General features: G+C 37.6%; 2 protein-coding genes across 3 annotated transcripts in view; both read right to left on the bottom strand.

Moving 5' to 3' along the window:
• LOC132180746 (cleavage and polyadenylation specificity factor subunit 1) overlaps window positions 1–14,826 on the bottom strand; it is a 32,688-nt gene extending 17,862 nt beyond the window's left edge. The window contains exons 1-7 of one of the 2 annotated variants that reach the window (XM_059593673.1): window positions 14,374–14,826; window positions 13,876–14,028; window positions 8,752–8,905; window positions 3,274–3,409; window positions 2,539–2,684; window positions 2,257–2,352; window positions 2,008–2,060 (exon numbers count right to left, since the gene is read on the bottom strand). In XM_059593673.1, coding sequence (XP_059449656.1) covers window positions 2,008–2,060; window positions 2,257–2,352; window positions 2,539–2,684; window positions 3,274–3,409; window positions 8,752–8,905; window positions 13,876–14,028; window positions 14,374–14,696 — 1,061 coding nt within the window. In that variant the 5' untranslated portion in view covers window positions 14,697–14,826. Of the gene's footprint in view, window positions 1–2,007; window positions 2,061–2,256; window positions 2,353–2,538; window positions 2,685–3,273; window positions 3,410–8,751; window positions 8,906–12,989; window positions 13,045–13,875; window positions 14,029–14,373 lie in introns of those variants that run through there. The other variant, XM_059593674.1, reaches the window with a different exon arrangement.
• A 659-nt stretch (window positions 14,827–15,485) lies between these two features.
• Window positions 15,486–22,915, bottom strand: LOC132183217 (ATP-dependent Clp protease ATP-binding subunit CLPT1, chloroplastic). Its single transcript, XM_059596619.1, has 6 exons — window positions 22,609–22,915; window positions 22,460–22,495; window positions 22,224–22,333; window positions 17,965–18,144; window positions 15,782–15,909; window positions 15,486–15,708 (listed from the first exon to the last, which is right to left on the bottom strand). Exons 1-6 carry the CDS (start codon window positions 22,812–22,814, stop codon window positions 15,652–15,654), a joined length of 717 nt encoding a protein of 238 aa, XP_059452602.1. The 5' UTR covers window positions 22,815–22,915; the 3' UTR covers window positions 15,486–15,651.
• Between the last annotated feature and the right edge of the window lie 1,530 nt (window positions 22,916–24,445).

The raw sequence follows: 24,445 nt of genomic DNA, 5'->3' as shown, positions 1-24,445 counted from the left end.
TTATAAACTAACCAAGTATACAATATAAAGTATACATAGAATACAAGGGCATAATGTGGAAATACTACATCAGAATTGTAACAAAAATGTGTGGCCACATTACCATTGTCTCTAGCCAAATCCATGAACTGATTTAAAAACCACAGAAAGACATAATTGATTCTTATAAATGTACTGAAGACAATGAAATGGTTTTCATTTCCCCATGGTCTCAAGAGACCACCCAAGTCAAACAATTAGCACTAATATTGACATAAAATCTCTTGAGATGCTACCAAAAAAAAATAGAAACCCTTATAAGATTACATGTCAAAATTCGAGAGGCTCCAGTAACTACTCCAACCATCTATGATTATCCCCTCAAAGAGGAAGCTTTTTGAGGTACATTCTTTCTTCGGTGTGATTCCTTCTCCTGCGGAGAGGCACGAGGTGGGGAGTTATTCTTCCCCGTGGAAGAGTATTTGGAAGGTTAAAATCACGCTCAGAGTTAGTTTCTTTGTGTGGACGGCTACCCTTGGAAGGATTCTCACTTTGGATAACCTTCGGAAGAGAGATTTGATCGTGGTGGATTGGTGTAGTATGTGTAAAAGGAGTGGAGAGTCCATTGATCATCTCCTCCTCCATTGTGACGTGGCTCGTGCTCTATGGAGTGTTCTTTTTTCCCTTTTTGATGTGAAGTGGGTCATGAATGGTAGGAATAGTGATCTCCTTGCTTGCTGGAAAGGCCAAAGAGGTAATAAAAGGTGATGGAGGTTTGGAGAATGGCCCCTTTGTACCTTATGTGGACTATTTGGAGGGAGAGGAATGCTCGACGTTTCGAAGATAAGGAATTGACAATGGCGGAACTTAGCAATAGGTTTCTCAATTTGCTTTTCCATTGGGTGGGTGTTTTGAACATTCCTCAAGTTTCTTCGTTGCATCAATTTGTAGACTTATGTTGTTCTTTTTATCTTTAAAGGCGTGTCTTTATATACTTCCTGTGTACTTGGATTGCGCCCCTTCTGCACTTTTTAATGATATTCTTGATTATTTATCAAAAAAAATTATCTCCTAGCAACTACCCCTGCAGCTTATGGGAATACTCAATCACCATCATAATTCAATAGAAAGACTAGACCTGTCAAAAAGCGTGCTCCAACAAGAACAAAGATATTCTTGAGCACTAAATTATCACCTTGAGAGAGAACATAAATTCTCTAAACTGAAAGAATGGCTACCCAAAAGCTAACAACTCAGTGCAAGGATATCTTCTCTCACACCCAAGTTCTTCGAACACCTGTGGTTGAACATTGACAATCCACACCAAAAGATGGAGGGATTTATGACAACATCAACTACCAGAGTTATGATAGACAAGCATAATTCCATTGTGCCATTCAATCACTGTTTTCTTTGGTAGTAATACAATAGGCAGTATGCCAAATAAATCGAAAGGGCACACATTTTATGTTGATGCTGCCGTTCTCACTGGCAAAGAAGCCAAAAGTTGTTCAAGCATCTTTAAGAGGTCATAAGCCATAGGACACTAAGCCACTATCTTCTTCAACAGTCACCCATGTCATCAGTGTCATACGCACCACTAAAACAAAAGTAATTAAACATGGTAGCAGCAAAAACTTCAAGATTTAGAAGATAGGACCATAATATAAATCATAGACGGATAATAATATCAACATCTAGTATTAAAACTCCGCTTTGTTCATATAAATTACTTCAAGCTACATCAAGAGAAATGAGCTTGTGAACAAATAAAAAACCAGCTGAAAGTTTCTTTTTTGCATTTATTTTAGGAGAGGGATGGAGAATTAGGAAGAACAATCCAAAACCATCCTAGACGAAACAACCATGAAATCTCAAGCAACAGGTGAATAAATCAACCACAAGGAAAACATTCAAGCATGAGGATCACCAATGATATGTAATAATGTGATGAAACAATAAAAATAAGTGTTTGGTTTTAGAGGGTGGGTGCGATTGAGAAGAGACAAAAAGACAGCATATTGTCACCTGCCATCAACAGGAACAGCATAATTGTTCAAAGCCAATGCACACGAGGCAGACTGCACGAACAGGAGATCAGTAAATTATTTTAGAAATATTATGAACTTGTAGACATCTAAGAACTTACAACATTACACTGTATCCCAGAAAAGAAATGTGATCATCTTAATCTCAATAACAATAGTGATGGCAATCACGATGATAATAATAATAATAATGAAGCAGAAAATTAGCAACTATGCAATGAAATAATACCTGACTATGATAATGAATAGAATTTGTACCAATCACAAGCACACCACCAATAGGAGATGGGACTGCAAGTAGCTTGTACGCATCATGTGGTAGATTCTAACAAGAAGAAAAGAAAAGGAAAACAAACAAACATTGAACATGAGAATAGCTTCCAATGCTAAAAAAGCAGGAATTAGGATGATTCTATTTGTACCCTTTTTTCCCTTTCCTGAATACTACAAATTCATGCTATATATCTTAACATTTGGTCCAAAGACCATTGACTATCTAGTAAACACTTACAATGGCTGACCATATAAGGGGATGCTGTTTCGTAGTTGTGCTGATACTAAGTGCAGAAACCATGCAAGTATTCTGCTTCCATGAGACACGCCCAGCCCAAGTAAGCTCCCGCTCATGAAGAATCACCATCACAGGCTCAATGTAACCTATAGAGTACATTATCTTGAATTTAGAGATGCACTGAGCTCTTTCGAAGTCATTTCAAGGCAACGCAAACCATAATTACATATCTAGTAGGACCACTGCTGCTCAAATACTAATTTTAACTACACAAATCAAGAAAAATTTCCAGAAAACTGATCCAAGCAACAGATTGAAAATTACCAAAAACATAAAAGAAATTAGAAGTACGACAAATACCGCAGTCAATCAAGTAATGACCAGTCTAATAAAGATTATAATGTGTGCCACTCTGTATCATGTAATGTAAGTACACAACGATTTTAGATTCACATCTAGGAACTCACTATTTGCATTTCCAATATGCTCTTTGGTATTGAAAATTAATAAGTGCACACCTTCAATACAACATGGTTTAGAAAGAAAAAAAAAAAAAAAAAAAAAAGTGGCTGACTGAAATTTCCCATTAGACAAAACATAATACGAATTGCTTGGCAACACTCACCATGTACAAATATAAAGTCTTTCACATGTAACATAAAACGAAAAAAAAAAATGGCTGACTGAAATTTCCCATTAGACAAAACATAAAACGAATTGCTTGGTAACACTCACCATGTACAAATATGAAGTCTTTCACATGCTTCATGTCTAAATCTCGTAGATTAATTATGTAAGATGACTCAATTCGAGCAGAAACAGCACCTCCAGCACCAAAAGCATCATCATCCCCAACTAATCCAGAACCATCCTGACATAATCAAAATTTAGAGAATTAAAGCCAAGAAAATCATATTAAACAAAGCTTTTGGAGTTTTTTTTTTTTTTTTTGGTGCATCCATTTCAGAGAAATCCATCAAAAGCTAAAATGCAACATGCATACATATAAGTTCTGCAAATTTTTATAGAGCATTTGGTTTTCAAAGATTTAAAATTTTTTTAAGTTCTGCAAGGGAGGACCAATGCTAGTCATCCTACCTCAATTCTACTCAAATTTTCAATATACAGGATATTAACATATATCATTATATATTAGAAGTTAAAACACAATAAACAAAGCTTATGATTGAATAGATCTCTCAATTACAGGAATTTTGCCAGATTGCCTAGCAGTTGTAGAAAGATGATGTACATAGAAAGAAAGGGTTATTATGTTTCTCCAATCTTGTGCATTGATAATGCTCACAGAAAAAGTCAATTTCACTTGGTTGGAACAGGAGCGTACAGTCCACTAAAAAGAGTAGAAGGTACCCCAGCCTACTTAGGCGAAGTATTGCCTGACCTTACAATTTCAATAATACAAACACAGCATGTATAATACGCTAAGAAATCCGCTGAAGTTGCGATGTACCACCCAGTTACCAATACATATTGAAATCTACAATCAGGAATATGTGCAGCACAAATAATAAGCAAAAAAAAAAAGTGATATTCTGGATTACTTGTCTCAAGCATCTAATCATACTCCAATACACAGATCTAAACATCAAATGGTTAAATCCAGTATCTGTAACATTTCGAAACCCCATCCCACCCAAAATCCCAACCCCCTCCCCAACAACTAGAAAATATCAATTGTGGCATAGGAGTACTGAAAATGTAACTATTGTGATGAGTCTCTCTGACATTGAGTACCAAGCAAATTGCACAATTTAGTAATAAATGAAACTTTTGAGGAGATGTGAAAGATAACATTTGCCTAGCATAAACTTTGGTCGTTCCAAGGGCACACTCAAATATTCAATAAACTAATTCAATACACTATGAATACCGAATAATGCAATAGGGAACTTCTATAAGACATAAGACATTGTATATGACATATACAATCAAAATAGTTATTTTTACACATGAATATTAGGAAAAAGTTCACATAACCCCTCAAACTAACACCCAATTTGTAATGTCCTCCCAAACTAAAAATTGCATCAATATCCCCTCCCAAACTACTAAAAATTTGCAATGTATCCCAAATAACAAAAATAACCTTAATAAAAAATAAATAAAAACTGAAAAACTAAAAGAAAAAATACAAAAAAAAAATGCTAAAGGCAAAACCACCCCCAAGGTCATGGTGGTTTGGCCACCCATCTTTTTTTTTGGGAGGGGAGATATTTGGAGATAACCGAACCACTCCTAGATATGGCCGAAGAGGGCGGCTCACAGAACTACCCTCTAGCCATGGCCTAAAAAAAATTGAGAGTGTAGCCAAATAATCCCCAATGGCCATAGGGGTGATCGAGACACCCCTAGATATGGCCGAAGAGCAAACCACCCCCAAATGACCAAGGGATGGTTTGGCTAGGGTGGCCCCCAACCTCTTTTTTAAAAATTTTTAGCTTTTTTTTTCCTTCCTTTTTTCTAATTTAAGGGGGTATTTTTGTCTTATTAATAAAATTATGGTCATTTTTTGTCTTTTTGCGGGATAAAAAGGTGGCATTGCAAATTTCTTGTAGTTTGGGAGAAACATTGATACAATCTTTAGCTTGGGGAGGACATTGCAAATTAGGTATTAGTTTGAGGGAATTATATAAACTTTTTCCTAAATATTATTATTAAGCGCAGAGGGGAGCAACCCAAATACACAGGGAGTATGCAAGAGAAAACGCCTAATTAGGAGAAGAAAAAATAACAAAGAAATCAAGATAACTAATGACTAAAGGGGCAAGTCAAGCTATTGTCCAAGTAAAAAGCGTGTAGAAGAAAAACGCCTTGAGATCCTCCAATGATCTTTCAGAATCCTCAAAGCATCTCGCATTCCTTTCTAACCATAAACACCATACTATGCAAAGGGGAACCATTTTCCACACAACGGCATTTCATGAACGCCCTCCCGACCACCAACATGCGAACAAATCCACCACCTTTTGAAGCATGACCCATGACAATCCAAATCGGCTAAAGATAGCATCCCATAGAGAGCGAGCAATCTCGCAATGGAGAAGTAGATGATCAATCGTTTCCCCATCCGATTTGCACAAGCAACATCTATTGATCACAACGAGATTCCTTTTCCGAAGATTGTCGATTGTGAGGATCTTCCCTAACATCGTTGTCCACTCTCGCAGGTGCCATGGTGCGCTAGATACTCTTCCATGGAAAATGCTTAGCCCCAGTACTAGCCAATTCATTGTAGTAAGATCGAACATCGAATTTACCTTTACTGGACGGAATCCACCACATTTTATCCTCTCCTTCCCTATTCATTTTATGAGAGTATAACAAAGTATAGAACGAAGCTAGCATTTCCAACTCCCAATCATGAATCAACCGAGAAAAGCTAACATTCCATTTAAGAGCTCCCCCCGTGAGGTCCAAGTTGTCAGCAATAGACGCGTCTTTAGCATTAGCTATGGTGTAAAGGCCTGGAAAAACATCCTTAAGACACGCTTTTCCGCACCAAACATCATCCCAAAATTTAATTTTGGAACCATCTCCTGGATCAAATCTTGTATAGCTAGACAACATCCGCCACCCCCTACTAATGTACCTCCAAAGGCCCACCCCATGAGACCCCGATATATTGCTAGAATGCTAACCCCCCCATTCGGACCCATATTTGGAATCCACGACCATTCGCCACCAAGCCCTTCTCTCATGCGCATATCGCCATAGCCACTTCCCTAACAAAACTTAGTTGAACAATCTCAAATTCCTGATCCCTAAACCTCCTTCTGAAATAGGAGAGCAGATCTTATCCCATTTAACCAGATGATATTTGAATTCATCATTTAAACCTCCCCATAGAACATCACGTTGGAGCTTCTCTATGCGCTTAGCCACCGAGATAGGAATAGGAAAAAGGGAAAGGAAATATGTAGGAAGATTAGAGAAGGTGCTCTTTATAGAAGTAACCCTACCTCCCTTAGAAAGATACATTCTTTTCTAGCTCGCTAGTCTCCGATCAATCTTTTCCAAAATGTCATCCCAGATAGATTTTGCCTTAAAGCGAGCACCCAAGGGGAGCCCCAGGTATTTCAAAGGCAGCGACTCCGCCTCGCAACCTAAGACACCGGCCAATTCTTCCATATTATCCACATCACCTACCGGGACCAAAGCTGATTTAGCCATATTCACCTTTAGACCCAAAGCAGCTTCGAAGCAAACAAGTAGGGCATTAAGAGAATGAATTTGATCAAGATTCGCCTCACAAAATACCGTCATGTCATCTGCAAACAAAAGATGGGAAATGTTGACCCTCACCGACAGCATGTTTCCCACTGAAAAGCCCGAAATGAAGCCTCTCGGTGGCAGCAGTAATCATCCTACTAAACGCCTCCATAACCATGACAAACAGAAACGGAGACAATGGATCTCCCTGCCTCACCCCTCGGGAGCTACTAAAGAAGCCAGCAGGAGTGCCATTGATCAAAACGGAAAAGCGAGCGATCGAGATACAATGCTTAATCCAAGAACACCACTTCTCCCCGAATCCACATCTCCTCAATATATACAAGAGAAACTTCCAGTCAATGTGATCATAAGCCTTCTCTACATCCAATTTACAAAGCAAACCCAGATCCCCAGAACTGATACGACTATCCAGGCATTCACTTGCTATAAGAACCAAATCCGTGACTTGTCTTCCTTTAATGAACGCATTCTGAGGCTTTGATATCACCCTATCCAACACCCTCCTCATTCTATTAGCAAGAACTTTAGCAATAATCTTATACATCCCACTGATAAGGTTAATAGGGCAAAACTCCTTAAGCTCGGAAGCTCCAGGAATCTTTAGAATAAGAGAAATACAAGTAGCATTAAGGCTTTTTTTGAACTTACCACGAGTATGGAATTCTGAAAAAAACTGCCATAATGTCTTCCTTGATCACTTCCTAACAATCTTGGAAGAAAGCCATTGAGAAACCGTCTGGTCCCGACACCTTGTCTCTATCCATACCTTTCACTACCTCCAACACTTCCTTTTCCTCAAAAGAACATTCTAGCCGATCCGTATCTTCCGCTCCCAAACAATCAAAGGCAAGGTTGTCCAACCTAGGCCTCCAATTACATTGTTCAGCGAATAAAGACTTGTAGAAATGTACCGCATGATCCCTAATGTTGTCTTGATTGGAAGAAGGAACACCATTAATGGCCCAATGGAGGCAGTCTTATCACGCTCCTTGAGCCAACGGATCCTAGATTTTTGTCTCCAACTAATTTCTTCTTGTAAAAGAGCAATCTTCAATTCCCTAACAATCACCCTTTTTCTATTCTTCTCTTCTTCTCCCAATTCTCTCTCTTCCTCCAATCTATCCATGGCCTTCAATTCTTCCGCTTTCTCTTTGCAGATAACATTCACATTTCCAAATTCATTCTTGTTCCATCTTATGATATCCATCTTTAACATCTAAAGCTTTCGTGCCAAAATGAAACTCGGAGTGCTAGAAAAATTGTAAGAAGACCACCAAGCTCGCACCTTTTCCACAAAACCATCAGTTTTCAACCACATGTTCTCAAATTTGAAAGGCCTCTTACCCCCAATCATACCATCACAATCAAGCAAGATGGGAAAATGATCCGAGCACAATCTAAGCAACCTCTTCTGAAGCAAGCTAGGATATTTGGCTTCCCATTCTGGAGAGATTAAAAAACGATCAATCCTAGACCGAGAATAAGAATTGGACCAAGTAAATGTCCCTCCTGCAAGTAGAATGTCCATAAGCCCCTGTTCGGAGATGCAATCCGAGAACTCTGACATTGCAGTAGTGAACCGCGCTCCCCCCAACCTTTCACTAGGAAAGTGAGTAACATAAAATCACCTCCATAAATGTCCATATATATATATATATATATTACAAGGTTTTAATGTATTGTTTGAGTCTGACAGTATATCTTATTCCCCCGGCCTGTCTTAGAGGGTCCAAGAAGTCCAGCACTTGAAACTATGATACAATAAAACCAGACAACTCAATTGCCAGAACAGTTGCAAAGCCAATAAGTTATCTTCCCATAATTTCTCAAACATTTTTGATAAGTAAAACATAAAAATGTTGAAATCAAAATTAACCTATAAATTTAATCATTCAACATAAAACAATGAAAGAATACAGCTAAGACTTTCACTTGCAAAGTATAGGAGGCAAAAGAGACCTGAGCAGCCTTAAGTATTATCATTTGCAAATCATATACAAGCACGACACCACACCTCCCTTGTGGATCAACCTTCACCAATGGGCCTCTTGCAAATGATTCTCTACCTCTTTTCAAATGAAGCCACTCTGGACCCTCAAAGCAGTGCATAGAGCTGAAAGCAGGATCAAAATCTACGAATTAGTATGATTTTCCAATGAAGTATATAGATACACACACACACACATACGGACACACACTTACTGACACGTGCTTGTGTGCACACATGCACATACATGTATATTTTTGCAAAAATAAAAAGTACATTTGCACCAAAAGTGTGCTCAAAAATTTAAAAAAATATATATATTGGAACACCTATCTCAGATAATGATTCTGGAGAGAAAAAAGAGGGAGGGAGAGAGAGTTCGCAAAATTCATGATGACCATATATTAAAATCTTAAATAGTATTAGGGATTTATCATTCTCGTTTGGAAATATTACCATGTTTGACTCAATTTGGATTCATATGTTTGAGAATGGTGCTGAGATATATCAAGGTGAAGTATTATAAACCGAGAAATAACTTTAAGCTGCCACAAAAAAAGAACTTATGGCAAAGGGTATAAATAAGAGGAACGCTACGTCATAACATATCTTTGGCAAAGAATAAAGTCTCTTATCACATACTAGACATAAGTACTCAAGCAAATAATCCTAGACATATCATACATTTGGGAATAATATAAGTATCTTTACCCTATAATTAATTTCTCTATATCTCATTTTGGTAGCTATATCCCCTTCATGTCTATTTGAAATCCTTCAATTTTTTTTTTTTTTTTTTTGCGCTTATATCCTTGCCTGCATCTTGCCTAGTATAAAGTTGTTTCAAGACCACAACTAAAACTTAATGCCATAAGCACCAACTTTAATGTTATGATAATTTTCTTTTTTTATAAGTAATTGAGATATCATTAAAAATGTAAAACACCCTCTTGTACACAGGAAGTATACATGAAAAAGCATCTAACTAGAATGAGAAAAGAGTGCAAGGAAATCATGATAATAAACAAAAGATGCTGTCCAAAAATACAAAGAATAGAAAAATAACGACTTCAGCTCCTCCAAAGTTCTTTGACAATCCTCAAAGCTTCTATCATTCTTTTTCCTCTATATGCACCATCTTTCACACATCAGCACTCCGAGCACTCTTGGCAGTACACCAACATGCATATAAGTCGATTGAAGAAGACATCTACAATAATGTATAGTTTCCTCATATTATCCATGGTAAGGATCCTTCCTAAGGCCACCGACCAAACAAAAAAATGTCGCCCTCAAAGGAACCTTAATCTGTCAAGCACTCTTCCAAGGGAAACATAAGCCATCATTGCTAACCAAGACTGATCTAACAATAAACAAGCCTCTTTGGAGAGGACCCACCAAAGCTCGTCGTCACCTTCCCGTCTCACTCATGGCATTCAAATGGAGGTAAAATTATTTGCTTGATCTCAACTTTACAAGAAACAAATTCTCATGGCATCTCCATTAATAGTTCTTGTCCGATTCTCTCTTAACTTTAACTGTAAACCAAATTTCTAACATATTACCTTATAAGATTTGCTACGTAACTAGGAAATATATTGCTAAAATAATTTTTTTATAAGTAATCAACAAATATCATTAAAATCGTGAGGTACCCTAAAATACATAGGAAGTATACAAACTAAAATACCTAACTAGAATTAGCAATAAGAACAAGGAAATCACAATAACTAATTGTTAGGGGAGACACGTAAGCAAATGTCCACAGATACAAAGTTTTGAAGAATAAAGATATAATCTCCTCCAACAACCTCTCTCGATCTTCGAAACTTTTGTCATCTGTTTCCCTCCATAAACACCATAAAAGGCACATAGGCACCATCTTCCACACAGCAGCACTCTGTAAACTGCCAAAGGTCCACCAACAAGCAAACAAATTGACTACACGTCTAGGCATAACCCAAGACAACTCAAAACGACTGAAAAAAGGCAATCCAAATGGCATAGGCCACATCACAATAAAGAAGGTGGTTCACAGACTCTCTATTCCTCTTACACATGCAACATATGTCCATCGCGATGGCATGCCACTTCCTAAGGATATCCAAGGTAAGAATCTTACCTACAGCCGCCGACCACGCGAAGAAAGCATCCCTCAAAGGAGCCCGAGTCCGCCACACACTCTTCTAAGGGAAGCAACAACCTTCAGTACAAGCCAGAGAGCAAAAGAAGGATTTGACCTTAAACAACCTTCTTTTGGAGGGGACCCACCACAACTTATCTTCACTTCCTCTTCTCACTCTAACTAAGTGCAACACCTAGAGAAATGAGACAAAGACACCCACCACCCAATTATGCACCGCTCTAGGAAAGCTCACATTCCACTAGCTGGAATTACCCAAAAACTCCAAATGAGCCACAACAGAGGCATCTTTTTGCACGAGCAATACCAAATTAAGATGGAAAAGCTGCCTTTAGATCCACATCCCCACACCACCGATCATCCCAAAATCTAATCCTAGAACCATCTCCCACCTCAAATATGGTCTAACACGAAAATTTCTCCCAACCTTTTTAGATATATTCTTCTGTAACCCCACCCCAAATGCCCCAAAAGGCTCAAGAGAACACCACCCACCCCATGAACTGCCAAATTTAGATTTCACCGCAACTCTCCACCAAGCCTCTCTCTCAAACCCATAGCACCACAATCATTTACCTAAGAGAACACGATTGAACACCATCAAGTTCCTAATACCCAGCCCTCCCTCAGAGATCAGTGAACAAACCTTGGACAAACTCACCAAGTGATATTTGAACTCTTCACCTAGTTCACCCCATAAAAAATCACACTTGAAATTCTCAATGTAGTTGGCAACAGTCCAAAAGAAGAGAGACATGAAGTACGTAGGTTGTTAATAAGAGCACTAGTAGCAGCTTTCCTAATATTTTCCGTAGGTGTAGGGAACAAAACTAATTTTTGTTTTCCTATTCAAATAAACTCCATAGTAGCTTTCCTTATCAATTTCCTATACCATTTAAATATTCTTTAAATTAAATGTTAGGGGAAACAGAGAGTAAAGAGAACCCATTTAAATATTGTTTCAAAATAAATGTTAAAGGAAAGAAAGAGGAAAGAGAAAGCCTATTTATATTAAAATAATATTAAGGGAACCAAAATTGTTACTCTAAATCTAGGGTAGCACTTTTGCCTCCTCTATTTTATGTGATTTTTTAGGAATTTTCCCTACATTTAGGGAAGAGAATAGAATTTAGGGAAGTTGTTGCTAGTTCTCTAAGGGTAACCTTACCACCCTTAGACAGATACATCATTTTTCAACTAGCCAACGGACGCTCTACCTTCTCAATAACACTGTCCTAAATATGCTTAGCCTTGTAGTAAGCCTCCAACAAAAGGCTGAAATACTTTACCGACAAAGTGAAAACCCCACAACCTAAGATTCTAGCCAACCTCTTCACTTGTTTAACATTACCCACAAGAACCACCTCTGACTTGGCCAAGTTAACCTTTAAGCCCAAAGCAACTTCAAAGCAAAGGAATAAGCTCCACAAATGGCGAAGAAGTGCTGGAAGAGCACCACAAAAGATCAAGGTATCATTAGCAAACAGAAGGTGGGAGAAAACAACATTGCCAGCTGAGAAACCATCCAACAACCCCCACTAACAGCGGCAAATAACATTCTACTTGAGCCTCCATTATGAGGACAAACAATAAAGGGAATAAGGGATCCCCTTGTCTCAAACCACGAGAGCCATTGAAGAAGCCTGTAGGAGTGTCATTTACCAAAACCGAAAAACGCAATGAGGATATACAATGAGCCATCAAAGAGTACCATTTCTCCCCAAAGCCACACCCCCTCAGCATATACAGTAAAAAATCCCAATTCACATAATCATAAGCTTTTTTAAGGTCCATTTTGCAAATAACACCTGGCTCACTAGATCTTAATCTACTATCAAGGCATTCATTGGCAATAAGAACAGAATCTAGGATTTGCCTACCTCTTATGAAAGCATTTTGCGACTAAGAGATGATCCTCTCTATCACTATCTTAAGCCCGTTTGCTAGAATGTTAGCAATAATTTTGTAGATACCCCCCCACAAGACAAATCAGGCAGAAGTCCTTAAGATCAATAGCCCCGGGAATGAAAGTAAAAAACGAAGCATTGAGGCTCTTCTCAAACTTACCTCTAGCATGGAAGTCGCTAAAAGCATGATATCCACTTTTAAAACATTCCAACAAGCTTGGAAGAACGCCATAGAGAAACCGTCAGGGTCTGGCGCCATGTCACCATTCAAAGAAACCTTTGCCAAAATATTAACCGCAAATTCTAAGCAACCCTTTGTTCTTCAACTACAAAAGCATGACATTCAAATGGAGGTAAAATAATTTGCTTGGTTTCCACTTTATGCTCAATGAATTTTCATGGCATCTCCATTAATAATTCTTGTCCAATCCTCTCTTAACTTTAACTGTAAACCTAATTTCTGACATATGACCTTATAAGATTTGCTTTTAACTAAAAAATATATTGCTAACATATTAACAAAAACTGTTGAATGTCCAATGAAATTCCAAAAGAAAATCAGAGAAATATTTATAAACTAGAGAAAAATTAAAAAAAAATACAAAAAAAAAAATACAAATAACCAACATCTACAAAGAAATTTTTCGAAATTTTTGGATGGCTAAATTAGTTCTAGAGACAAACATCTATTTATGGATTTTCAATACCAGCCTGTGCCCTTGTTCAAATGTCAAATTTGCCCCATATAGCAACAACTAAACTCCACAATTTTCATTATATATCCACACAAAAAATAATAATTTATCAAAGCACAGCCCAAAAGGAACAAAAATAAGTTAATGACACATTATATATTCCATAAAAAAGGCATCAGTCGGATGCTGCAACTCATTATGCATGTTTCTCCTATAGTTCACTGATATCATTAGTCGAAAAAATGAAATGGTTACTTTGTACATGAATGTTTTGTTTATCAAACATAAATCCTCTAACAGAGAAGAATGCACCAAAAACACTCCGCTAAATTCCTTTGACACCCTCCCCACCTTGTACGAAGCCCATGGATTGAATCATCAAACTCCAGAACCGAAATTTTTGCGTCCCGAAAGGCTAAGATAATAGAATCTCTTCTTTTTCTCCTAGACCCATCACCAAATCCAATGGACAATACTGCCATCGATTCCACATTACCATGCAACCTGTAAAACAGAATAAAAGTGGGGGACCGACATATTCAGATTGAGGTACAAACTACCATACTTATAAGAAGAGAAGAAAGACGATAATTACAATATATCACTAATGCTTTCGTCTACTTGATGAAACTTAAAAGTCAACTTAAAATGGATGCTCAAAGTAGATGCATTTAGAGCACAATCTAGTCAATTGTGTCATCAACTATTCATCCAATATTCCAGCCACTTGGGTTCAAAATTTTTAAGTCGAAAGTAAATGGCTACATGTCATAATGCAAGCTTTTAGAGTTACATTGGCCTCTAACCATAAAATCAGAAATCCATTTGAACAATTACTCCAAGATTTACCTGTAATGGGAAACGAGTTCGAGGGATGCCCCGGAGAGGCCATCCATGAGGCCACCGCGCTTGGGTTCGGCGGAGGACCTGGAGTCTCTGCTGCCCTCTTCTTGGAGTCTAACGACGTAGAGCTCGAGGACGTTAGCGGCAGTGACGACGAGGTTGGGAACGGGACCAATGTCACCGCGGTGGGGCCATTCGGAGTCGATGTCATCGGTCTGGATGGGATTTACTTGGGGGACGAAGTCGGCGCGCGAGTGGGTGATGAAACCCGACGCGCAGTTCTCGATCCCCGTCGGCCACTGCATCATCTTGTAGGCCGCAAAGCTCATCTTCGTCTACTCTAAAGTTGCAGAGAGAGGGGGGGCTGCAGGAAAACGACGACGTCGTGGAAGCCAGAGGAGTTAGGGTTTTTGAATTGGGGGGAAACGTATGGCCGTATTGGCTTAAACCCCTTCTATAGTGTGTTGTTTGGCGGGAGGATAGTGATTCGCTTATGATGAGGTGTTTATTATGTACCTTCCACCGTATATATTATATAATACAGATTTTTTTTCATAAATAATATATGCTTATGATTTTTAAATTTAAATTTCTTTTTATCTATTTGGAAAAAAATACAAAATCAACTGCCGCAGTCTATGATTTAACTAATTTGTAATTAGCTCTTTATAATATCAAAATGAACTCAAAAATCCTTGAAGTGTGCCAAAAATAAAAAAATCTACTTTTTACAATCAAATTCCATCCACCCTACTCAACCGATTCCGATAGCGTGACACGTCAAAACCAATAAAATTATGACAAATAGTGTAACATTAACGAAATCTATTAAATCAATGAGTAAAATTTAAATATAAAAAGTACAGCCCTTGTGTGGACATATCAAATAATATATATATATATATATATATTATTTTGACATACAGAAAATGTGCGACAATAAACACGTGTTATTAAAGGTTTTATACACGTGTTATCGGATTGAAAGCGACGTGTCCATTTTACGTCGTTATTCCTGCATCCAAAAATTTTTTTTTTTTTAACGCTGCAACAGACACCACATCTCAAGGAAACGGTTAAGAAACTTGCATCACAACGTAATTGAAGAAAGGGTTCATTTCCGTATGTTAAGTTCATTTCAAAGGTTCTAAGAATGCTTTTAGCTTTCAGAAGATAAATCTGTCCAAAAGATACATTTCGATAGAACAGTTATGTGAAGATAGATCAAGACCAAGCCATCAAGGCAGGGATAAAGGGAAAATCAAAAGCTATGGATGAAATCTATCAATGAGAAAGGAGCCTGCCCAAGATTTTATGGCTCAAAACAATATCCTCATTCATCTGCATCAACAAAAGCTTCATTAATAGTCATATCAAGGAGGATACTCACTCGTTACAAAAGCTAAATACTTACGGATTTTGCAAGCGCTTTGGCTTTCTGATCATCAAAACCAAGAGAGGCCATAATCTTGTAACCTGCTGAATCTTTTTGCGACCAAATTCCAAGAAGCAGATAAGTTGTTGTTATTTCCCCATTTTCACCTGCATTTCAAACAATAAACTCAACAGATTATAAGCCACAACATTACAAGAGTGGAACATCATTGGCACAAGAGGCAGAAAACAATCTCATTGTTTACAGTAGCCAGCCCACTTTGGTTCAAACATCTCAATGTCTGCTCCATCGTACAGAAGTTTGATGTTTTATATGGTATGCATCCATTACAAGGCAAATAAGTATAAACCACTTTCTATGCTTTGCAATGTTAAAACGTAAGTGCCTGTTCTTTAAGTGTTCCCGACATCAGTAATGTAATCTAACATGTTGATCTAGAGAAATAGTGAAATACTGATAGGGTAGTTCACTAATACCACTCAGATAACTTAAACTCTATACATTTCCACACAAAAAAGGGGGATGACAGAATTATCTAAATTCTTCACTGCCTGCCCTCATAAAAGTGGTCTGTAATCCCTTTCTTCTTAGGCTAAGTTGTTATCATTGGAGAAACTTTTGGATGCATTAGCATGAATTAGATATGATGGAAATATTCATACTGCTTTTACAAACCAAACATTATTACAAGAAGATGGAGACTCCCTCAATTTCTGTGACACCACATGCTCGTCTACAATATCTATAGGCCCAATGTGTCTGGTCTACGAAACACGGTACATACATTCTCCCACACTCGAAGCAGCAATGCCAAGGCAAGTCATAATCACTCATAGGTATACTATCAATCACAAACGTGTCTTTTGCATGTTACATGAAAGAATTGTCAGCATTAAACGGCATTGGTGTGCAACAAGACAGTGAAGAGTGCAGGAGGCTCAATAATACATGTATATTCCAGGATATCCATAATGATATTAGCATCACAGGTCATTTCAGATCACTGAGCTCAAACAAATAAGCTATACGAAAATCACATAGATTAAAAGGGTAATCACCATATAGAAATGACCTAAACACATAACATTCATAATGCTGCATAATTCCCATTTTCATTTTCTTAAAATGAACTTTCCCAATTCACAAACATCCAAATCTCTTTATACTGTTAACTATAACATTTTGACTGAAGTAACAAGAGTTCTTGAAAGCTTAATTGGAGCCAAGCTAGCAATTATGATTTGCTAGACAAACCTCAGAGGGGTTTTCATCTCTGTGAATGTACCAATGTGTTCTCCAATAGCAGTTTTGTGATTCACATTTCTCAGTTGAGCTCTTTCCAAGAAATTCAAAGCATGTGTTAAAATGGCAGGATTAAAATGTCAATGAAATATAGTTTTATGGGCCACGGCGGTAAAGAAAGATATCATGGGCTTACATGACCAAGTAAATGTCCCTAAATGGAGTTAGTATGCTTCTTTTAGCCAACCCTAGGTACAAATAGGATTATGCAATAAGTACACAACATTGTTGGGATGGATAGTTTGGAATTTGGGTCACAGAAGAAGGGGACATTGCAACCCCAATGGTAGATTTTTTTTCTTTTTTTGTAGGGGGGCATTGCAAAAATTAAAACATAGGGGAAACAATGCAAATAGAGTGAGAGTAGTTGTTAGAGGCAAGGGGGGGGTAAATGTAATTTTCCCTTAAATAAATTTAAAGTCCAAAATTTTGACTTGAATCTCACCAATGATAGTATCATCTATAATGGCTGCCAATATGACCGTAAACTTTTAGTTTGATTAACGCTCACCCTTAGCAAGTCACAAATCAGGTTGATAGACCAAAATTAATAAGTCCAACAAAATTAGGTGACCGACCACATAGTAATATCATGTAGAAATCACTTAAGCGTGCAATATGCAGCTTCAAGTTAATTTTCTATTCCCAATCCTAAAAGGCTGAACATGACTTTCTAGTTTCTACTACAATCATATCAAGCTCGCCTTTAAGAATACAACAAAATTAATATCAATTTGCACAATTCATGATATATAGCAACTACCATTGTACAATATCCATAGTGAAAGCAAAAGTATCATGCAAAATTTAAAGACATTCAAAGTCGTATAATATTTAGAAATCAAAATACGACAAAATCACAAAATCCAGACATATGGAAAATAGAATACTGAGACTACCTGACTTCAACTTCTCATCAACAGCCCAATCGAGGGCCCTCTGAGCTGGTTCAGTTAATGGAGGATGCTCGGGGCTGAAATAATACATATCAGATTTTCCAAGTAACTTTACAGTTTCGTCTCGCGTCTTAAAAAGTGTAATTCCATTGGCCCTCAAAAACTTTGCAGCTATACTTGTTCCTGTAAAGTACAGTACAAAAAAAATTAGGGAACACGCACAAGGTACAAGAGCATCAAAGAAATATTTCTAGTTCAGCAAAGCATACAGCATCCAGTGATAGAGGCACTGGGCAAGTTCATAACATGAAAACATTCTTATAATTCATTAACATTCCACCAGAGTGAAAATTTCAGACGGGAAAAGTTTTACCAAAAATATGAAAAAAAGTAATCCCACGCTTTTAACAGCATTAACTATTTATGTTAGAGCATCCAGAATTTCAGGGACCCCAATCATCACAACTTTTGTGGGAGGATGACGGTCACTTGGTTATTTACTAACAAGAATAATTTGTTACTTTCTCTTATACACACTGATGGTACATAATATACATTTATACATACATTATTATTATTATTATTATTATTATTATTTTTTGATAAGTAATATTGTATATATAATAATAATAAAAATAAATAAAAGCGCAATGCGCCTCTAGGTACACAAGAAAATATACATAGGTAGCCCAACTTAAAACCCAAATACAAAACCCAAAAAGACCCAACCCAAAAAAACCCAACAAGTAGCCACAGCCAATTGGTAAAACCAAAGAGAAAGACCCAAAGACTAAAGCCCACACTAGCCCAAACCCAGCCCTAAAAACCCAAAGCCCCTAATGCACCTCTGGAGGAAAGGAAAATGCATTTTTGGTCCTAACACAACCCCCCCAGCGCTAGCACCTCTCCGAAGAAAGTCTCCATCTAGCCTCATAATTGATGGAGCATTCTAAATTCTTGAGTTTCCTCTTCCCTCATCTTTGGGGTATAGGGCTCCCGCTCCTCTTCAATATTCGTAAAAAGATTCAAAAGACTTTTCTCGTCACCTCCTTCACCACAAGACAATCCCATAATGGAGGCAAATTTCACTGCCTCTTGTACCACCTCTGAATAGTTCTCCACCCCCTTCTCCGTAGTTTCCGCCACAACCTCGGCAAGTAGCTCCTTGTTCTTCTGCAACTGCTTAGCAACCTTTTCCTTCACCATCCGGGAATACTCTAGTTGAGACTTGGAGATAGAGGAATAAATGGGAGCACCACCCTCTGTCATGCGAGGAAAAGGTTGGCTAAGATTCCTTCCCAGCTTAGTCGCCCTATAGGAATGGGAAGTATTCGAGAGAGAAGAGCATACCACCGGCATAGAGGGAAAAGCAGAACTCAACCCTATAAACCCCCGACGGATTAACCCATTCGCTGGAGTAGGGTTCTCATCAGCCTTAACCCGAGAAACCTTACCGTCCTTCACCACAGACCGAGAAGGAGAAGCAGCTCTCGAACCCAAAAAAACCCCATCTGATCAAACCATTCACCGGCAAAGGGATTCGAGCAGTCTTATCATGAGCTTCGACCGTAGCCTGGGAAGAATACGCCACCTTAGAAAGGGAACCATCCCTTTCCTTGCACATAGGACTCGTCGGGGAGGCATAATCCCCCACCGGAGAATCGAGAATACCCACTGGAAACTGCCGGACTTGAGAAGGCACCGGTAACACAACAACCTCCGACTGGGAACCCAAATCAGCAAAACTCACCGATTTCGACACAGCCTGCAGACCTAAAGGAGACCTAGCCAGCGTTTCCACAACTGCTTCAGAGGCCAAAGGAAGCACCGGAGGAAACACCAAAGTCAGCGCAAGAACTGAATCAGGCACCAAAAGAGATGATTTTGAGGATAAGCACAACCCCGGTTCCAAACCCAAATTCAAACCCGGATCCAAATCCAGAACCAAATCCAAATCTGAACCCAAATCCGAAACCTGATCCAAAACCGGATCCAAACCCGGATCTGACAATTGACCCGAACCAACCTCAAGGACAGACCCGGATTCTTGACCAAAGGCAGATTTTGCGAGGCCCAAAGAACCAAACCTTTTCCTTTTGCGATTGGGCTTCGGGCCTAATCCAGCCAGGACCCGATCCAATTTAGAATGAACTTGCCCTAGATTCCTTATTAACCCAATAATACCAAAATTACCCTTCCTCTTCTTCGATCTCAAAGAAGCATCCGCCGCCGCCTGAGACCACGACATAGTCTCCAATGCAAAGCAATCCACGGCAGATCGCAGCTCACCATCAGAACCCATCTCAAAACAAGACGACACGGGAAACAAATCGAGAAAGCTAGAAGAAATAACCTTCACTCCAGCAACTTTCACTTCGACGCCAGAGGCAGATCAAAGGACATCCAGCAACTTGCGTGTTAATGCTCCAAAAGAGAGGCTTGCGTGTTATACATACATTATATATCTGTCATCTCCGCTTAAGTTGTTCATAAAGCAATTCCCACAATGAAAACCAAATATGTGATGGGTTATTTGTTTGTGCTTCAAATTTAACATGTTCACCATTCCAAAGTAATCAAGCTTTCCTTCAAATTCTTATCAAGACAAAATAATATATTTATTCAAATATCAAACTTCATCATAAGCAATTTTTTTTCATATTAAGAACATTTATACAAACCATGGTTACAGTAGCTCAAACCCATGCATCTGAGAGAATGATTCTTTTGTCCCATACTTGATGTGGGCAGGAAAGAAGTTACTGGAAGTTGACAGAGAAAATGGCATAGTTTTTTCACATTTACCCCTTTTTTGACAGGGAAGAAGCATTCCTTAGTATTCAATTATTTTTAGCAGAAGGCACTAACTATTTGATACAGAATGCAACAATCCTTATTGAAGCCAATAAAGCAGGGCATTGCAAATGAAGCTTTGGTTGCTCACCCAGATAATGATGCATTTCATTGGACATTTGCACTTGAATACCATTAAAAGAAAAAAGAGGAAAAACAAACCAAATCACCTCAATGGATGGTGACCCCATAAGTGAACTACTCGTAAAAAGAATCACTATATTTGAAGGGTATGCCATTAACTATTTATTGTTAGTTCTCACTTGGATACAAAGTGCAAGGTGTGTATCTAATTACATATACAACTAACTTGGGTGAGTCCAAACAGCCTCAACAAGGATCCATTAAGCAAATAACCCTTCATATAATTTTACATGGCCCAAAAGAAGTAAACGAATAATAAGAAGTGGGGGAGGAATCAGTTGCCTCAAACCAGAAGAGGAATAGATGAAACATGTAAAATTATAAGGAACTTTTATTGATATTAACAAGAAATTGTGTTTTTGATGAGCTTCCTTGTTCCATCCTGAAAGTTTCAGGAGATCAGTTTGAGCATATACGCGTTCAGGAAGTATCTGACAAGTCTTTTCATAAATTTTTCTCCAAGTAAGACTCCAAAATTATCCAAGCTGCTTGAACTCAGATCATCATATCATTTGGAGGTTTACTCCAGCACATGCCAATTTCAAACAAGCTGAGCTCAAAAATGATTTGATGTAAAGGGGGCGACATTTTGCAATCATCCAAATTTTGTGAGTGGTAAAGAAATATCTTCTACTACTAGAACTCCAGACTCTTTTCCTTTTATATCAGGAAATGCCATTTATCATCTTCATTGATTTTTATGATATCAAACAGTTGGTTTTCTCAATAGAATAAATAAATAGTTTGATCCTGCATGGGGGCATTTCGTCAAATAAATATTGAACGTAAATAATGTTTACTAATCAAAAAAAAGAATAAATAAGATAAAACTTGTCATGAGCTGATTTGAGCTTAAATTCAAGTTCAACCTTTTGCCTCATCCCGTTCGACTATGTATTTAGCAAGCTGAGATAATACCAGAACTGTATACAGTGGCAAGTCAAGCTGGGTCAAACTTTTCAATGCTCAACTCAATCCTAGCTCAAACAGTTCCTCAAGTTAATTGAACCAAGCCTGACACGCCCTCTACATATGTCGTATATTATAGCCCCTGCTTCCAATTCTTCAAAACCTTTTTTCTTTAGATTTCCAAAATTTCAGAAAATACCGATTCCTAGTTCGTGATTGTAGTTCACAAAACTTTACTTTCCACGGTTGCAATACAACATTTTATGAAGAAATGCAACAAATGAAATCAGGATGCAACTTGAAAACAAAATACAAACAGAAAGAAAAGCTTAAAAGAGTTGGCGAAAATCACTAACCCTCAACCAAAATCCCCATTAGAAGCGCTTCGGTCCCAGTATTCGGATACTTGAGCTTCCTTGCCTCCAATTCAGCCATAGCAAACGACTTTATTGCCCTCGCCGACCATCTGATCACATCACCCGAAGCCCAAACAGTCACTCACAGAAAACCCCTAAAACAAATACCCACTCACACCGCATAAACTTCAACACACATACGCACGGAAGGACAGACGAAATTGAAATTCACTCACTTCGGGGTTTTCTCAGAAGAAGCCCTCTCTGGTTTCCTGGAAAAATAACCTAAAAATTATGTCGACCAAGGCCAATAAGGCAAGAAGCAACACATCCCACATATTACTCATACATACGTAACATACACATTGAAAGCACTTGAACATACAGAGTTGGGAGACTAGAGAGCACCGTGGCGATGGTTGGTCGATGCTTCGAAACGAAACGTCTCGAACTCGAGGGCCGAATCGAGAGTTTCCTTCCAAACAGAGAGGTAGCTAAATTATGCGGGTTGAGACGCCATGGAAGAGTGGAAGAAGAAGAATTGGTAGGGTTTGAGATTATTGGGAGCGCTGAGAGCGTGCAGGAGGCCATTCCCGCTGCAACCAAATGTGAAAACCCTAGCAGATTGGAAGGCCGTTAGGCGCAGAGAGAGGGCGGGTGTGATTGGGTTTAGGAACTTTTTTTTTTTTTGGCGGGTTTAGTGCTCTCATATTGTCAAAAAAATATTCCATTCAAGAAGTATTTTCTCCTTTTGCAAAAATAAAAACGCATGTTTTTCAAAAAAAATAATAATAATTCTTAATAATTTCAAAAAACAAAACAAAACACACTTTCTAAAAATCTTTTCACATTTTCTTATAAAAATATTTTGAAAATAAAATATGTGCTTAATTTTTCAATTGCAAGGATTGATTTCTTATTTATAAAAATACTAAAATAATTAGAGGTAATTGTGCAACTACCACCACCCTTAACGTAGGACAATGATAAGAATAATTGCGGAACGAGTTCAAACTGACTAGGAGTAGTCACATAACCACCTCAACTAAAAACAGGTAGTTGTGTAACGAGCTCAAGCTGCTCAACCAAATAGGGGTGGCCGTGCAAGTAAGAAGTTGTAATTTTGTCTTGATTACATTATTTTGGAAGGGAAAGACATATAGAAAAAGGAACCTAGGAGTAGAGCTATAAATAAATCAGTTTGGTCAACAACCCGCTTGATACTCACTTGTTTAAACTTTGTGACTACATAAACCCGTTCATGACTATAGAAGCCTGCTCAATTATTAAGTGACATATATTTAACTTACTCGATGAAATTCAAATAAAGATCGCAAGCCTAGCTCATATATGTACATATGTTTTCTATGTGTTTATAAACATATACTTGGTATTAACTGACAGTCTAATACATGAAGTTATTAGCTAGTTTGTTAATGTATACTGACTCAATATTACCAAGCAACTAACTGATCATGTAGGCAAAGTTAAGTAGTTAACTATAGTTTATAGGCTTTTTGATTTTATATATATAAACATACTATCTAGTTAGTTCATAAATTGACATATGAAGTTATTAATAGTTAGTATATATATATATATATGTATATATATATATATACTAACTATTAATAACTTCATATGTCAATTTATGAACTAACTAGATAGTATGTTTATATATATAAAATCAAAAAGCCTATATATATATATGACACATCGGACATGGTTAATAATTATTATATACTATACTTGTATCATAGTTAATTAACAATATATAGCATACTATACTTACTACTTGCACATATTATTGATATATTACAATTTATATTATTTAGTTTTATATAATAACATATTGTTAATTTGTAACCAATAGACACTTATCAAAAAAAAAATTTGTAACCAATAGACTATAGTTATATACTATATTAGATAATATGTCTTATATAGTTTTTTCTTTATTTCTTTCTTTCTATTCAAATAAGAAAAGCAGGTTACAAGGGATTAAACAACCACAAAGGGGTGAGCACCACAAGAACAAAGCCCAAATAGAAAACGTAGTACATAAACAAAAACAAATGGTAAGCAATGGGTTCATTCATGATCCCAAATGAACCATAAACAAGTAGGGCATTTCTAAGGGCCACACACGACAGTAAATAGCATAAGAACTCGGTGAAGAGTCCTAGGTAGTAAAGGCAACAACTGCTATTAAGTGGTTGTTA

This window comes from Corylus avellana, chromosome ca5, assembly GCF_901000735.1.
Source record: "Corylus avellana chromosome ca5, CavTom2PMs-1.0".
Classification (NCBI taxonomy): Eukaryota; Viridiplantae; Streptophyta; class Magnoliopsida; order Fagales; family Betulaceae; genus Corylus; species Corylus avellana.
The sequence above is the reverse complement of the archived record's forward strand: the minus strand, read 5'-3'. Positions and strand labels throughout refer to the sequence as shown.

Coding starts and splice junctions, on each gene's coding strand:
- LOC132183217 (XM_059596619.1), bottom strand. CDS start 22,814: ATGGCCTCCTGCACGCTCTCAGCGCTCCCAATAATCTCAAACCCTACC. Junction 18,145..22,223: donor AATGGGGATTTTGGTTGAGG/GTTAGTGATTTT, acceptor TGTACTTTACAG/GAACAAGTATAGCTGCAAAG. Junction 15,910..17,964: donor TGATGAGAAGTTGAAGTCAG/GTAGTCTCAGTA, acceptor TTTGAAATGCAG/GTGAAAATGGGGAAATAACA.